General features: G+C 42.1%; 1 protein-coding gene across 1 annotated transcript in view; it reads right to left on the bottom strand.

Annotated features, from left to right (window-relative positions):
- The window catches only part of RUMY1 (regulator of UNG2 and MKLN1 interacting yippee protein 1), a 90,083-nt gene that overhangs the window by 33,104 nt on the left and 40,297 nt on the right, over window positions 1–16,682 (bottom strand). Inside the window, exon 4 of the mRNA XM_088448550.1 lies at window positions 12,289–12,413. Within this exon, the coding sequence (XP_088304676.1) occupies window positions 12,289–12,413 (125 nt within the window). The remainder of the gene's footprint in view (window positions 1–12,288; window positions 12,414–16,682) is intronic.

The raw sequence follows: 16,682 nt of genomic DNA, 5'->3' as shown, positions 1-16,682 counted from the left end.
CCTTTATTATTACCATTAACTTTAACATTAACGGGCTGTCTCATAGTTGTAGTATGAGTCAAAGTCATAATCAGGATCAAAATTAAAATTAAAAGGAGGACCATTATCAAGCACTTCCAAATTAAACCATGACGTTAGTTGGAAACATCTCCGTAAAGAATCCTTAAGTGATGGGGATAATGTATGAATATAAGGTAACCATGTACCAAAAAACTTTTCAGTAAGGTTTTCTTTATTGGTGGACGTCTCTGTCCAATCCATTGTAAACATAAATATATTCTAGGATGTAATAACGTAAGGGTAGGTGGGTTAGGTTCAATCCATTGTGAGAGAATGGTCTTCTTGGCAGCTGCAGTCAATTTGGTCAGAAGTAACTTATTCCCTTTTGTCAAACCCTGTGAATGTGTGTTTGTGGTTATATTCCAGAAAGCCCATTCTTTAGAGATCACAAAAGCAATTTTTAGAATCTCTTTTATATAGCTATTAAGTTCATCCCAGAATACCTGTACACGTGGACAATCCCACAGGCAGTGTACTATATCGGCGTCAGGTGCTGAACATTTATAACAATTGGCATTAGGTGCATCTCCAATAATATATTTCAATTTGGGGGTGTAGTATGCTCTGTGTAAAATTTTGAGATGCATTTCATTATAAGAGACTGATCCCAATCGTTTATTCATTTTAAAACATGAAAGAGCAATAGTCTCTATGGGGATTTGCGGGAAGACCTCCTTCCATTTTGCAAGTCCTGTAGTACTTGTCTCTAAATTAATAAGAGGTCGGGCACAGGAATATATAAAGGAAGTAGAAAAAGGTCCCTGTGGTTTGCAACGTAACGCATCATCTAGACGCCAGTTTAAATCAGCTGCCAAAAATCCACGTAACATGGCCTGAATATAACTCATTGTCTGCAAATAAGGAAATAAAGGAATAATAATGGAGGGGAATTTCTCCTGCATTTGGGAGCGAGTGAGAGGTTGGAGTGTTTGGTCGTGTAAAAATTGCTAAATATATCTAATGCCACAAGTATGCCAGCGTTGAAATTCGGTTGAATTGCCAGGTGGAAAAGATGGGTTGCCCCATAATAGTAAAAATAGTGAGGACTGTTTGGATAAGTGAAATTGTGTTCCAATAACTCGCCATGCTATGCATGTCGTATTTATTAACATGTTTTCTTTAGCTGCGGGAGGTAGACTAAGAGGATGGGTATGTAAAAGACACACCAAATTGTGGTGTGGCGTAAATGCCTGCTCCATAGAGTACGTGGCATGTGTTATGACCTCCAATCCAGTCCATTGCTATTCGATAATTAGCGGCCAGGGCATTTTGTCTGAGACATGGTAGATTTACCCCTCCCATATGTGTTTGTTGTTGCAACTTAAACAGTGAAATCCTGGGGCGTTTCCCAGCCCATATGAATTTTTGTAAAGCCTGATTAAAAAGTCTAAGGTCTCTCTTATCTGGGATAAGTGGTAGCCTTGGAGAATGTAGAGAAATGTAGGGAAACTGATCATTTTATAAAGATGGCATCTACCTATATAGGACAATGGAATATGGGCCCATTTGTTAAAATCTGTATATGTTTTTAACAACAGTGGGGTGTAGTTAACAGCATACAATTGAGAAGGATGTGAAGGAACATTGACACCTAAATAAGTGATGTATGTATCTGCCCATTTAAAGGGAAAGGAATCTCCCCATCCTGCCATAGCCTCCCCCAAAAAGGCCAAGGCCTCAATTTTAGCATAATTAATTTTAAAACCTGCTATCTCCTTAAATACTTGCAGGATCCGCAGGAGGAGTGGTATAGCCTCCCTGGGGTTAGCAAAATACAATAAAAGATCATCAGCAAAGACCGAAAATGTAATCTCATGTCCTGCCAAGGAAATGCCTCACCAGCCCCCTGCCTTTTCAAAATGGCGTAGTAGGGGATCTAGGGCCAAATCAAAAAGTAGTGGTGAGAGTGGGCAGCCTTGTCTCGTACCTCTAGTCAGACAAAATGGTCGGGTATTTAAAGAGTTTATTGTCAGAAAGGCTTTCGGATCTTGATATAGTGTTTTGAATATATGAATGAAATCAGGGCCAAACCCTTGGTAATTAAATATACGTATTAAATGAGACCAAGACACTCTATCGAATGCCTTGTCAGCGTCACAACTCACCACAATTTGTCTTTTTCTTTTCTCCACATGTGACTGGTACATTGCCGCTAAAACAGTGCGGATATTGTGAGTAGAGTGACGTCCTTTAATAAAGCCTGTTTGAGGCGGATGTAGTAATTTTGGGAGCAGTAACTGTAGACGCTGGGCCATAATTTTGGAAAGCAATTTCAGGTCCTGATTGAGCAGAGAAATTGGACAGTATGAGGAGACCAGGGCAGGATCTTTGTTAGGTTTCGGAAGAACTATAATACGTGCAGTGTTGAATGTAGGTGGTGCCGGATTCCCCTTAAGTATTGAATTATATAAAACTGAAAGTTGGGGAGTGACTTGTGATATAAGTATTTTATAATACGCTGCTGATAACCCATCAGGGCCCGGGGTTTTACCAGTGGGTAATGATTTTACAAAAGAGGCAATCTCTTGCTCTGTTATAGGTAATAAAGACTCTCCCTATCCAATAATGTAAGTTTAGTTAATCCTTTCTGATTTAAGAATTCCATACCCTTATCTGAGTCATCCATAGGTGCCCGATACAATGTTTCATAGTACTTTAAGAATGCTTCGCTATTTTATCAGGCATCCTAGTGGACTCCGAGGTGTTTAATTTAATTAAAGAAATAGGTTTAGATGATGTATAATATTTTACCATTCTTGCTAAGAGCTTCCCAGGATGGTTCCCCCATCGAAAGTATTTGTTCTTTTGAAAGTTAAGGTTAGTTTGGGCTTGTTCCAAACATAACAGGTCATATAAAGCCTTAGCTTCTCTATATCTCTCAGAATGGGAGTCAGAGGGATCCTGCACCAGTTTAGCATGAGCTGTGGCTACCGAGGTACTAGCCTGTTGGAACCTTTGCTTGAGAGATTTCCTTTTATATGAGACATAGGCTATCACATGGCCCCTCATAACTGGTTTAGAGGCTTGCCAGAGAAGATTGATATCCTGTTTATGAATTATGTTGTCATCTATGTAATTTTGAAAATGGCCTATTATTTGCTGTTTAAAATCCTCCGAAGAGGAAAGATAGTCTGGAAAACGCCAATTATGTGAAAAGAGAGTAGGGGATTGTAAACTAGGAGAAAACCACACTGGAGCATGGTCAGATATCAGGATATCCGCTATCTCAGAGTCTAACACTCTGTGTAGCAGGGGCTCAGAGATCAACCAATAGTCCAACCAAGAAAACGAGTTGTGCGGATGGGAAAAGAAAGTATATTCTCTGGACACGGGGTGTAAGTGACGCCAGTGGTCTATCAACTGGAATGTGTCTATAAGTAACGATAGAGTGGGTGGAATACCACGTCTAGACCCTCCCCCCTGCGCTACCTGAAGAATCTACAGCGGGTTCCATAGTCACATTAAGATCGCCCCCTAATATTAAAGTTCCTTCTGCCCAAACTTGTAAATTAGAATATATGTCAGAAAAGAAGGATGTATTAGGACCAGGGGGAGCATAGATACACGCAAAAGTAAATATGTCACCCTCTATCCGTATTTTCAGAAATAGAGATCTACCATTTGGGTCAGCCTTTTCATCTAATATCTCGTAAGTAATACATTTACTAAATAAAATAATCACCCCTTTGGTTTTAGTAGTGAAAGATGCGCTTTTAAATTCCTTTACCCAATTGTCCCTAAGAGTATTTGAATCTCCTTGCTTCCAATGGGATTCCTGTAAAAATACCACGTCTGGTGAGAAACGTTTTAAATGACGCAATATTTTCTTCCTTTTTATAGGGGTATTCAGCCCTTCAACGTTCCATGTAAAGAACTTCAAGGTGCTTTTAGTTAATGGCCTTTGTGAATCTGATGTATACATCAACCAATGCCGGCCCTAGGTGAAAAGTGTACATATTTATACCTATCGGTTCCTCTCATCCAGTCCCAGCAAGCTGTACAAGGGAGGAAAATCTTGTAACACACAGTATATATATATATATATATATATATATATATATATATATATATATATATAGTCCATGGTGCGTAACTTATAAACAAGAACTGCATTTAGATAGCAATTATTAGCAATTATCCAAAAAATCCTAACAATTTTTAATTTTAAGAACCCAGGCAAGCAACCACAAAAGTTGCTTATAAATGCAGTTATATAAATGTGAATTATGATTCCAATAAAACAATCCTAAAGATTGTAGTATGTGATACATATAATAAAACTGAAAAATTGAATCAGAACTAAAAGGAGTATTACTCCTTGAAACATTTGAGGCAGTGCACATCATAAATTGCCCGTAGGACAATAGAAAATACACTATCCACAACATAATGATAACAATAATATACTTATCAAGAAACGTATCATTTTCATAGAACAGTCGTCGTCGTTTCGGGTGGGACAAGGCGAAGCAGAACTAGTGTCCAGAGATTTCAAGAAATTCTGAGCAGGTTTAGGTGAATCAAAAAAAAACAGGCTTGCCCTCATGCATAATACGCAATTTCGCTGGATACATTAATGCAAAGCGTATTCCTATGTTAAAAAGAGTTCCTTGCAGATGGGAGAAAACTCTTGTCGTTGTGATGAAACCTGGAATGAGAAGTCCTGGAACAGGAGCAACTTGTGGCATTCGAAGGACAACGAGTTAGTTTTGCGATACGCCTCCATAATGCACACCTTATCGGCATAATTCAGGATCTTGAAGATTACAGGTCTTGGGCACTGCTGTTATTCTTGTCGTAATGGACCGATTCTGTGTGCCCTCTCCACCAGGATAGATTTTGTCGGCGTCTCAATACCTAGAGCAGTAGGCAATCATGAGGAGACAAGCGGCAATAATTCTCTTGGTTTGATCGACTCGGGGAGTCCTATCAATCTGAGCTTATTACATCTGCTTCGGTTCTCTAGGTCATCTATTTTATCATGTAGTGCTGTTATAGTAGATTCATGGGTATGCACTAGTGTTTTGGTTTCATGCAGCTCGTCCTCCAGCACCGACACCCTCTCCTCCACCTCCGTCAACCGTTGGGAGTGTTGCGATAGTTGAGTGACAGCTGAGTTGATGGCTTCTGTCAGTGGGGCAAATTTTTGGTCTAGTAAAGGTGAGATTATGGGCCTGATTCAGACCCACTCGCGAGCGGCTGTCCGCTCGCAAGTGGGTCGATGGTCTGCACTGAGCATGCGCACGACGGAGGGAGCTCCGTCGTGCGCATGCGCCAGACACGACGAGCGAAGGACTTTCCTTCGCTCGTTGTGTCCGATCAAAGGGGGCGTGCTGTCAATGTTGATTGACAGCACGCCCCCTTTGGTGGGCGTGCCGGGGGCGTGCCTCCCTGACGGGGGCGTTCCCACGGGAACGCCTCCCGTCAGAAGCCGGCCCACTGACATCACTAGTGATGTCAGTGGGAGTGATTTTGGCTCTGATAGAGCCAAAATCACTCCGGAGCTTGCGGTTGAAAACCTCAACCGCAGGCTCCGGCTCGCAATTTCGATGGTCGCGATGGTCACGACCATCGCGGCCATCAAAATGCACGCTCGTATAGCCTGTGGGTGGTGACCCACAGCTATACGAGCGTCCAGGAGGACGCTCCATGAAAATGGAGCCCGGCCCTCATGCAGAGCGTGCGCTCTGCTCAGAGCGTACGGCTCTGAATGAGGGCCTATGTCAGCAATCTCCTTAGCTTTTTGAACAGATACCGTGCTGTATTTGTTTGAGGCAAACAGGTTATCAAAAGGATCTTCAGGAGATGGGGAGGGCGGAGAGGAAGAGGCCCCCGAGACTGTCGTTTTATCCTTGTTTTTTGCTGCCTGAGAGCCTCTGGGACCTCTCTGGGATTTTACAAACTTCTCCATGACAAATTGATATTGATATCACTATCCGTGAGTCAGTAAAACAACTGCCCCTGTGAGAAATGTAGAGGTTGAGGGAAGAGCTCGGATATTTCCTGAGAACTGGGAAGCCGCTTAGAGCGCGGGGGAGATATAAAGGTGTATGCTCAGCCGCAATTCCAAGATTAAGGCCATGAGCAGCGCTGCTTCTGTGTGCAGCTCGATTCCGGCAGTATGATGCACAGGGAACCGGGGCAATAGCCACACTTTCCTGGCAGTATCCTGAGGCCTTCTGTCGATATTGGGGATCCAAGTATCGGCACTCGCAGCAGGCGAGAACCACGTCTTATATGTCGAGTAGGGAGCTCAAATAAAAGCGGCCAAACTATCTGACCGCCCACCGGAAGTCTTCTTGAATTTCTTGTTTAAGAAATGTTCAGAACTATTTCAAGTATCTATGCAGCAGTTGAGATATGTCCAGGGTTATATATTTGGAGTTTGGTATTTGTTACTTCACTAGTGGCCACAGAGGGGAGCTCCAAGCCAATTTTGCAATGATGTAAGTTTAGTACCAGTAGTGTGTGATTTCAATTGCCTTAGATTTCCATGTAAATTATCTTTATAGGATATAATAGTAGTAGATCTTTCATCAACTGCACGGATATAGAAGAGTGTAGCTAGAGTCTTCCCAATTAGAACAGTCGGTAAATATACCCGGAAAGTTCTGACAGAACCAAGACACTCACTTTTGTTTATCACTCAAATTTACACATAAGATATCTGCTGGTTCAGCATAGGGAAAATGGCAGCAGGGACAATGGTATAAGGATGGACTGCACGTTAAGGGAAGTCCTCCTCAGTTTACCCCCCAATTGTCCCAGCTATTCAGCAGAAGTGCAGAGACCTCTTCATAAGTTGGGGCAGTACAGAGATGAAGGAAGCCCTTATAAGCTGCGGTCCCAGTGACCGGGGATGAGTGTGTTGGGTGCGGGCGGAGGGGGGTTGGAGGGTGAAAGATCAGCAATGTACTGCGCTATGACAGCGCTCCCGCTGGCAGACACCACCGGCCCCGCTGACAGGGTGTGATGAGTAGCGGTGGGCTCCCCGGGTCTCTTATGGGCTGCGGACCTAGCGGGAGGTATTACCTCTGTCTTCCAACTGGCGTCCGCGACGATGCAGAGGTGAAGGCAACGTTGGAAATCAAAGCCACGGCTTCTGGCGCGAATAAGGCCTCTAGACGCCAGGAGCCAAATGCAGTCCCCCAGAGCCTCCGTCAACCCCGCAGGTGAATCCGTGGGGTACAATAAGCTGGCGACTGTTACTCAAAAGTCACCTTTTGGGTGACAAAAGTGGGTCTATGTCTGCTGTCTCGCTGGAGCTCTCGGGAAGCACGTCTATCCGGCTCTGTAGTCAGGCCACGCCCCAGCGAAGGCTTTCCTATGTGAAGAATTACGAGGACATTTAGACTTGTACTACTGTAATACCGGTCCTGTTATCCTATGCATTATGAGCAAGAGCTCCGTGCTTGCCGCCAAGCTAAAATCTGCAAGCCAGCCCCTGTGGACACTGCACTAAAAAATTACCAAAAATATGCTTCTCATAGACTTACAAATTTTACTGAGGATCACCATCAACACAAAATTCCAGAGGACTTTTTATTGTGCTACGTTTTATTGGTACTACGTTTCTACTAGGGATGTGCAGGCTCGGATAGGTTCGAGTTTGCACGTTGAGTTCGGATTTTTCCCTCCAAAAAAACGGAACTCAGAAAGAGGCAAAACGTCATCTTACATGGCCGAACATCATCATTCCTGGACAAAAGACCAGGAATGATGATGTTCGTCCATGTAAGATGACGTTTTGCCTCTTTCTGAGTTCCGTTTTTTTGGAGGGAAAAATCCGAACTCAACGTGCAAACTCGAACCTATCCGAGCCTGCACATCCCTAGTTTCTACAGGAGTAAGACGCCATGCACTGGATTTGTGGCATCAGCTTGGCAACTACATGTATTCAGGCTTCAAGATCTCAAATTAGTATTTAAACCCACAAGAGAATTTTACCAAGGAGAGTACATCAAAATCAAGGGTCTTCATACACAGCAACATTTAACTATATAGATACAGCTAGCCATAGCCATGTCTGTTGAAGTATAAAGTAGTTGACCTTTATTAGGCACACACCTTCTAAGAAGTAATAGTTCTGGTACCTGTTCGATTCCCGAGGTGAAGGGGTCGTGGTGGAAGGGATCCAGTGTGTGCACAAGGATATCGCCAGGGGATATATGTACGTTCTGCTGGGGCTTGTTCACATTTTAGATTTTTTTTCACCTTCCTTTTTTTTTCCATGCCCGTGTTAGGACAATTGCACTACTCTCACCTATACTTCCCCATCTTACTATATTGATAATATATGTGATTTAGTTTTCTTTTCTCTTGAATTGGTTGAATTATTCAACAGCATATTTATGTATTACTATTTGCTGATTAGAAAATCTACATTTTACGGTTTTAAAATCAGTTACACAATCCACTAAGCCTTATTTTACCTATAATAAAATGTAAACTGTCATAGATAATATACTGATTGGAGTGTGCCCCTCTACCAAGAGTTTTTTTTTCTTTTGTTGCTCAGTGTCATAAAATAGAAAGGTGTCAGAACACACAGTACACCACAGTTTGCCGCATATGGGGCTGCATAGCCGCAGACCAGTCAGAGTGCCCATATTGACCTTAATCCATTGCCAAATGTACCTACAATGTGCACATGAGTATCAGAACTGGATCATGGAGTAATGGAAGAAGGGGTCCTGGTCTGATGAATCAAGTTTTCTTTTCCATCATGTGGACAGCCGGGTGCATGTGTGTCGTTTACCAGGGGAAGAGATGGCAGCAGGATGCATCAGGGGAAGAAAGCACGCTGGTGGAGGCAGTGTGATGCTCTGGGCAATGTTCTGCTAGGAAACCTTGGGTCCTGGCATTCATGTGCATGTTACTTTGACATGTACCACCTACCTAAACATTGTTGCAGACCAAATAACCCATTCAGGGCATGGTATGCCCTGATGGCAATGACCTATTTCAACAGAATAATGCACCCTGCTACAGTGCAAAAATTGTTCAGGAATGGTTTGAGGAACATGACAAAGAGTTGAAGGTGTTGACTTGGCCTCCAAATTCCTCAGATCTCAATTCGATCTAGCATCTGTGGATGTCCTGGAAAAACAAGTCCAATTAATGGAGGACCCACCCCGCAACCTAAAGGATCTACTGCTAACGTCTAGGTTCCAGATACCACAGGACACCTTCAGAGGTCTTTTGGAGGCCATGTGTCAATGGGTCAGAACTGTTTTGGCTACACGAAGGAGACTTACACAATATTAGGCAGGTGGTTTTAATGTTATGACTGATCAGTGTATATATCTCTATTTAAAAAGTTAAAAATGACTCTGGATATAGCAACAGAGTCCTTAGGAAGGATATCAGACCTGTCCCTGTCCTGCAAAAGTGTGAAGTCAAGGTATTTGCTATAGTGAGTTACTACTTCTGACAGGACCCATATCTCTAAATAGGATCATATACCACATACAAGGTTAAGGCTATAAAACATGTTGTCCAGATTCACCAGTTTTAAAAGTTGTATGTTTGTTTACAAAGCAGGGAGAATAAAAAGCATAACTTGTTTATTCAAACACTATTGATTGAATAAAATCAATGTTTGAATGTGTTGTAGTACCTTTTTATATCCTGCAGATGACACTGTTGTCTATAAAAAACAATCAATAAATGGAATCATCTGGCTAGGAAATACACTGCATAGGAAGTTAGCAAATTGTAATTAAGAAGAGGCACAATGTAACAAAACAATATAAAGAATTATATGCAAATTGGAAATCCTCCTAGTGATTGCAATCTATCCAAATTTCTCACTAATAGCATCATAATTACTTCTCTACATTGTTCCAGTATGCATGTGCTATGCCATTTCAATTAATAATCTTCCTTTCTTCCCTTTGTCAATGTAGACCGATGGTTTTCTTCATAAGGCATTCATTGCAATGTGCAAGTGTACCCTGTAGTACTGCAGTAATGTAAATCCATCTAGTGCACTGCTTGAAAGGCTGGCTACCTTCTTTTCAATGCACTGTGCTAAAACTAAATGGTACACAGGGTTCTAACCTTTTGCTGCAATTACTTTACAGTCAAGTGAACCTTTAGAGCGTTACAAACAGCTAAATGTAAAAGGACATTGTGTTATGTTGATTTAATCTCTGCTTCTGTGCACACATTCTAATACATCTGCTAGCTAGTGTCCCCAGGAATGCTGAACATGTGTAACTTGGCAGATCCTTCATGCACTGATCACAGGCTTGCAAGCCCTGCTCTATCACCAGTAAACACCTGTAAATGGAACATTACGAGCAGAAAACAATGGCGCCTTTAGAAGCCGTCTCTCTGCGCCAGAATAGTGTGCTCTTAATACCCTTGTGTTTAGATAATGCTTGTTGAAATATAATGGAAATGTGAATTAAACAAATAAAGTATATCTCTGATTAGAATTAAATTCACAATTAAGAAAAATAGTAAAAGTGTTCTGAAAAATAAATGGCAAAAAATAAGGAATATGGTTTGCATTATTAATATATAGGTATTTAATGGGGTTCTGTATCACACATACTGTATGTTGTATTTTACTACAGTGCTATAACTGCAGGAATTTGAAAAAGTATCAAAAAGCAGGCCTGGCGACAGGGGTTCAAAGGGTACACCCATCCCAGGCCCCGAAGTTCAGAGGGGCCCTGAGCTGATATTTACAAACTAAATGGTGTGACTGCCTGTCTGGCGCAAGTAGGCAAGAAAAAAAAAAATGTTAAGCTGCCCTAACATCCCTCGGTTACCCCTGTCTGCTGGTCCGGACCGTTCTAGTACTGCAATTATAAGATTGATGTTGCAACGTGTGACATAATTGCTCATGATGCTGACGCCATGGCCCTGTAAGAGGAACGTTGTAGCCGAGCTGGGAGCAGGATGTAGCCACCACCCGCTGGGCACATTGATAGTACAGCAATATTAAGCTGCAGGCCTACAGCACTAACACTCTCCCTCTACAGACACCCTATCTGTATAGCAGTCGCACCCATGAGACAGAATGCCTGACACTGACCAGTAGTGCAGCAGTCTGAATGAGGCTGCACCAAAATACTGTATGTGGTAAGTCAAATCAAGTGATAGCTTATTTTTAATTTTGCATTGGATGGGATTTCATGGCTATTACCCCAAACGCAGTGCATATTATAAATAAATAAATGCTCCACTTACCTCTCATGAACTTTACTACCATCCTTATCAGATAAGCCGCAGAATCCTTTTTTAAACTATATTTATTGTTATGTCTTTTTTATAATATTTATCTATCTGTGCATACCCCCATATACCGATCAGTGACAACTTTGTGTTTGCTGTGTATAGCACATTTATTTCTGCATAAAACTTATATTTTTTATTGTTTGATTTTTATACTATGTTTCTTGTCTTAAAATAAATTTTGTGTGTTTATTTTACGTATATTATAGTCAGAGTACTATTTTATTCTCACTCGCACTTTCCTAGATGGTACCACTGTTTTATTTGTGTTATTAAGGAAATTGTTTCACATTTACACTCTGCACTTTATTGGTTAAAAGAACACAGATATTTAATACTGATCTTCTTGAAGTTTATTAATAATATTTATTAATTATTATTTATTTTTGAAGTTTATTAATAATATTTATGCACGCACAGCACTTTGTTTAGCACGTAGGCGCTTTTAAACAGATTCAATGTTTTTATATATATATATATATATATATATATATATATATATATATATATACACACACACACACACACACACACATACACGGGCTGTGTGCGGGGTTCGAGGGTGTGGGGGTCGTGGGAGGGGCCCCAGAAATATCAGTGTACTGGGCCCCAAGATTTTTGTTGCCAGCCCTGTCAGGAGGCGGCAACACACGACTGGTGGATATCATCACTTTTTCCTCTTTTATATTTCTTAGAACTGAAGTTCTGTCAAATACAGTGACAATTTTGCAAAAAAGGATGGAGAATTTTAACTAAAAATAAATTATTAATATAATTATGATTGCATTAGAGACATTTTGTCTTTTTTTAGCATCTGTTGATACTTACATAAAATGGAAGTTGTTCAATCAATTTATATCATTGTGTCAGATACTTACCACTGAGTTAAAGCTACATAGAAATGGGGCAATAGAATAGTGAGTAGGAGAGAACACAGAAAATTACTAACAGCAGCCTCCAATCTCCCAGAGCCATACTTGCCTGTTTGGTCCAGGCGGTTGATGCTGTATACACACTGGCTATGGAACATCCAGAAGTGGCCATTATTACAGGACAACAGACAAGGTAGACATGGAGCCACCACATGGTAACCAACCTCATTACCACTAGAAATGTGAAACAGAGAAAGAAAAACATTTTTTTAGTGCAATGGGAAACATTAGGTTTAAATATGGTTACGGATTTGGACCCTAATTTTTCTGTTTGTTTAGGAGAGTTATAAGGAAAGAGAGAGGAGTAGTCTTCATTCAGCTTTCTATCAAAAGTACATATTTAGCCATGCGACATTTTCATAAATATTTATAATATTGCAAGATATAGGGGGAGATGCATCAAGCCTCCTAAAACAACCAATCAGCTTCTAGCTAGCATTTACCAAGTACATTCTATATATTAAAAAGAACAAAGCTCTAGCTAACAATGGCGCTCACAATGCAGTCTGAGTTTAGGTAATTAGCGTTCCCGCGAGGCTGTTTTAGAGGGGCGCTGCGCCCTGCCCTCCTTCTGGATGGCAAGAAAAGCCCTGCCCTCACAGCGCAGCGTCCAGCTAAGACAGCCTGCGGGTGCCGTGTTCACCCGCGGGTCGCAGTGTCCCACGAGTAGGAAAATGTGCGGTGGCCCAGTCACCGCCGGTGAATAGATGCTGGGCGCATGCGCCCGGCATCTATTCTTCCTGTCAGCAGCGCTTGGGGGCTGCCCGGCGTGTCCGTAAGTGCCAGGCACGCCCCCAAGAGTGACGTAAAGGGGATGCGTATTATAGACACGCCCCCTTTTCAATGACCACGCCCCCTTTTCGGGAGCGCGCACGCTACGGAGCCCTGCCTGCCGTCGGAGCTAGAGTGAACACTAGGTAATCAATAAGGTGCAGCTGCCAAAACAAGAACACTGTGTACCATTCTCCAAGACGTATTGAAATATTGGCTGCGCAATCATATGATTAAAACAAATAAAGTGTTCGCTCTATATACAATTTCCCAAAGAAAAAACATATACAAATTCATACATAAAATACCCTTATAACTAGGGGTGATCGGGTTCGGATTTCGAGTCAGGCTCGACTTTTCCCGCCTGTCTCGGATCTGAAATCGAGGCAAAACCTTCCGGGTCTCGCGGGTTTTGGATTTTCTATAAGGTACCCGCGTCAGCGCCATTTTCTCACTCGGCTGTGGACAGTGAAGAGGGAGGGTGGGAGTTAGGGCTTGCTGGGCTGGGCTGTGTAGTGTAGTGTTGTGCTGCTGTTGTCCATAGGGGCTGTGTCCACTCCTCCAGTCCAAAGTCCATAGGGGCTGGCTGGACTGTGTTGTGCAGTCAGTTGTCCATAGGGGCTGTGTCCACTCCAAAGTCCTGTGCAGTGTCCCAGTCCTAAAGGGGTGCTGTAGTGTTGTCCAGGGGGTGCTCTGTCCATCAGGGGTGCTCCCCCCAAGTGCAAAAAAAATAAATATTTTTTCTGTGTTTGTGAATTGTGTGCGCAGTAGTGCCAAGCGTGCGCCTGTGTCATAAGTAAAGGGCCGGCTGGCTTGACCGTTAAAGGGTGCTGTATCCCCCAAAGTGCACTCCAAACCAAATAAAAAAATATTTTCTGTGTTTGTGAATTGTGTGCACTGTGGCTGCACATGCATCAACAAAGGAGCAGCGCCAAGCGTGCGCCTGTGTCATAAGTCAAGGGCCGGTTTGGACATCTGGTCCGGACTGAAGGATGTGTCAACAATTTCTGACAAGTCTACTGTCACTGCATATGATACTGTCCTCAAAACAGCAGCGACAAGCGTGCATCTGTCTGTTAAAGGGTGGTGTTACCCCCAAAGTGCGCTCTAACAAAATAAAATAATGTTCTTTTTTTCCGTGTTTGTGTGTGAAATGTATGCGCAGTAGCCGCACCTGCATCCTCAAAGCAGCAGCGCCAAGCGTGCGTCTTTCTGTTAAAGGGTGGTGTAACCCCCAAAGTGCACTCCAACCAAAATAAAATCATCTTCTTTTTTTCTGTGTTTGTGTGTGAAATGTATGCGCAGTAGCCGCACCTGCATCCTCAAAGCAGCAGCGACAAGCGTGCGTCTGTCTGTTAAAGGATTACATCGGTGACAGCATCCAAGTAGGCATGTCAGACAGTCCGTACCTGTACTGGCAGGAAAAAGAGGCAATTTGGAGGCCCCTGTACAAACTGGCTCTATTTTACCTGAGTTGCCCCCCCTCCAGTGTGTACTCCGAAAGAGTGTTTAGTGCAGCCGGGAACCTTGTCAGCGAAAGGCGTAGGAGGTTGCTTCCACAAAATGTGGAGAAGATTATGTTCATAAAAATTAATTATCAACTCTTCCAGGGAGACCAGACTCCAGAACGTACAGAGGGACCAGTGGTGGATTCCGGCAGGGACGAGTTAATACTCTGCAGTGTTGTGTGCATCCTCATCCACACAGAGGGTGAGGAATCGGTGGATGAGGAGGATGAGGACGACATCTTGCCTCCGTAGAGCCAGTTTGTGCAGGGACAGATTAATTGCCAGCTTGTTTTGTGGGGGCCCAAACAAACCAATCATTTCAGCCACAGTCGTGTGGCAGACCCTGGCGCTGAAATGATTGGTTTGTTAAAGTGTGCATGTCCTGTTTATACAACATAAGGGTGGGTGGGAGGGCCCAAGGACAATTCCATCTTGCACCTCTTTTTTTTCTTTGCATTATTTACTGTTTGCGGCCTAGTTTTTCAACCTGCCATCCTGTCTGCCACTGCAGTGTCACTCCTAGATGGGCCACGTGTTTGTGCCGCCCACTCGTGTCGCTTTTCATAGTCATCCATCTATCTCGGTGCAACCTTTTGGACATAAAAACACTATTGTGAGGTGTGAGGTGTTCAGAATAGACTTGAAATTAGTGGAAATTAAAGGTTTTTGAGGTTAATAATAGCATAAGAGCAGAAAAATCAACACATTCTGTGATTTTAGCTGTTTTTATGCTTTTTAAAAAAAAAATACAGATCCAAAACACAAAACCCAGAACCCAAAACACCGAAGGGTGGTTTTGGCAAAACCAATCCAGATCCAAAACACGAAGAAAGATCCAGATCCAAAACCAAAACACGAAAAGTGGCCGGTGCACACCCCTACTTATAACACACTTATAAAGTACATCTAAAAGAATTAGACACCCCATTAGGAGCGAATTACAGGTAGCATATTTGTTTCTTGAAACTCGCACACTTCGCAGCGAAGCGCGCTTCCGAGGATTCTCCAATCCAATTAAAAATGCCTATTCACACTACTCACAGCAGAGCGGTGCGAATTGACTGCCAAATGAGATTTGCAAGACATGCATGAAAATGTGGGGAGACCATCCTGGACCCCCCAAAAAGGATAATTTTGTTAGCAGGACCATATAGAAGGCTGTTTGTGGGCATTAGGAAGGTACTGTAAGTTTTTAAATGGTGTCAAATGGATGATTTGTGTTTTTTTTTTTAAATGCAAGAAATTGATAAAAAACAAAACTATTTAAACGAAAAATGCAAAATAAATTAGGAACAAGGGTGATTTGGGGGTACTTTGACGGCACCTTGAAAAATTGTAAACAAAATTTTATTAAAACAATTATTTTTCAACTAAAAAATGATTGTAATTAAATTTGGGGTGCCTAAACTAACAAAAAAGGTGATTTGGGGGTAATTTGAGGTCATTTTATTTTTACCCCCCAAAATTACATGTGATTATTGGACTAATTAAGCTAATTGGAAACTCCCAAATGTCTTAGTGATTGGGGGGGGGGAGGGGGGGTGACCAAGGGGTTCAGCACAGTATCCCGCCATTTTAACCTTAAAATAAAGATTTTCCTTTCCATCTCTCACCCTCAGGGGGGTGCGAGTGGAAAGTTGCAAATTCAGTCTGACTGATTCAGTGAGAGTTGCAAATTGGATTGCAAAATAAATTCACTATGCGAATTCAAAGTGAAAATAGCAACTAGCACCTCGCATTTTGCACCTAATAGGATTGACCCCTAAGAATGGTGACTGTGTCAATACAAGTTAATAGTAACTTGCAACTATGCAACCTGAAGCAATTGCAGACACAAACTTTGACATAGAGTGAATATAGCACTAGAGTTCACTCAGGCTACTCTTCCCAAATATGGGATATAGTCTGATAATGCTATTAATAATAATAACTAAATAGGTTATTGCTAATATATACTGTACATATTTTCCTTGTTCATGGTTAACATCCTGGTACTTGTTGATATCAGGGAATTATTTGTCTTTATTGTTCTCATTGCCTTACTTTGCATCCTTTTTGGGTGGCTGGACAATGATGGGATTTAATATTCACATCACTATTTGATACATCAGAATATGAACTGAATACAGGTTGACTTATATATTAGTGTGTTCATGTATTTTAT

The sequence above is a fragment of the Taudactylus pleione genome, unplaced genomic scaffold, assembly GCF_031769625.1.
Source record: "Taudactylus pleione unplaced genomic scaffold, aTauple2 ptg000458l, whole genome shotgun sequence".
NCBI lineage: Eukaryota > Metazoa > Chordata > Amphibia > Anura > Myobatrachidae > Taudactylus > Taudactylus pleione.
This window is presented reverse-complemented; position numbering and strand designations above follow the sequence as displayed.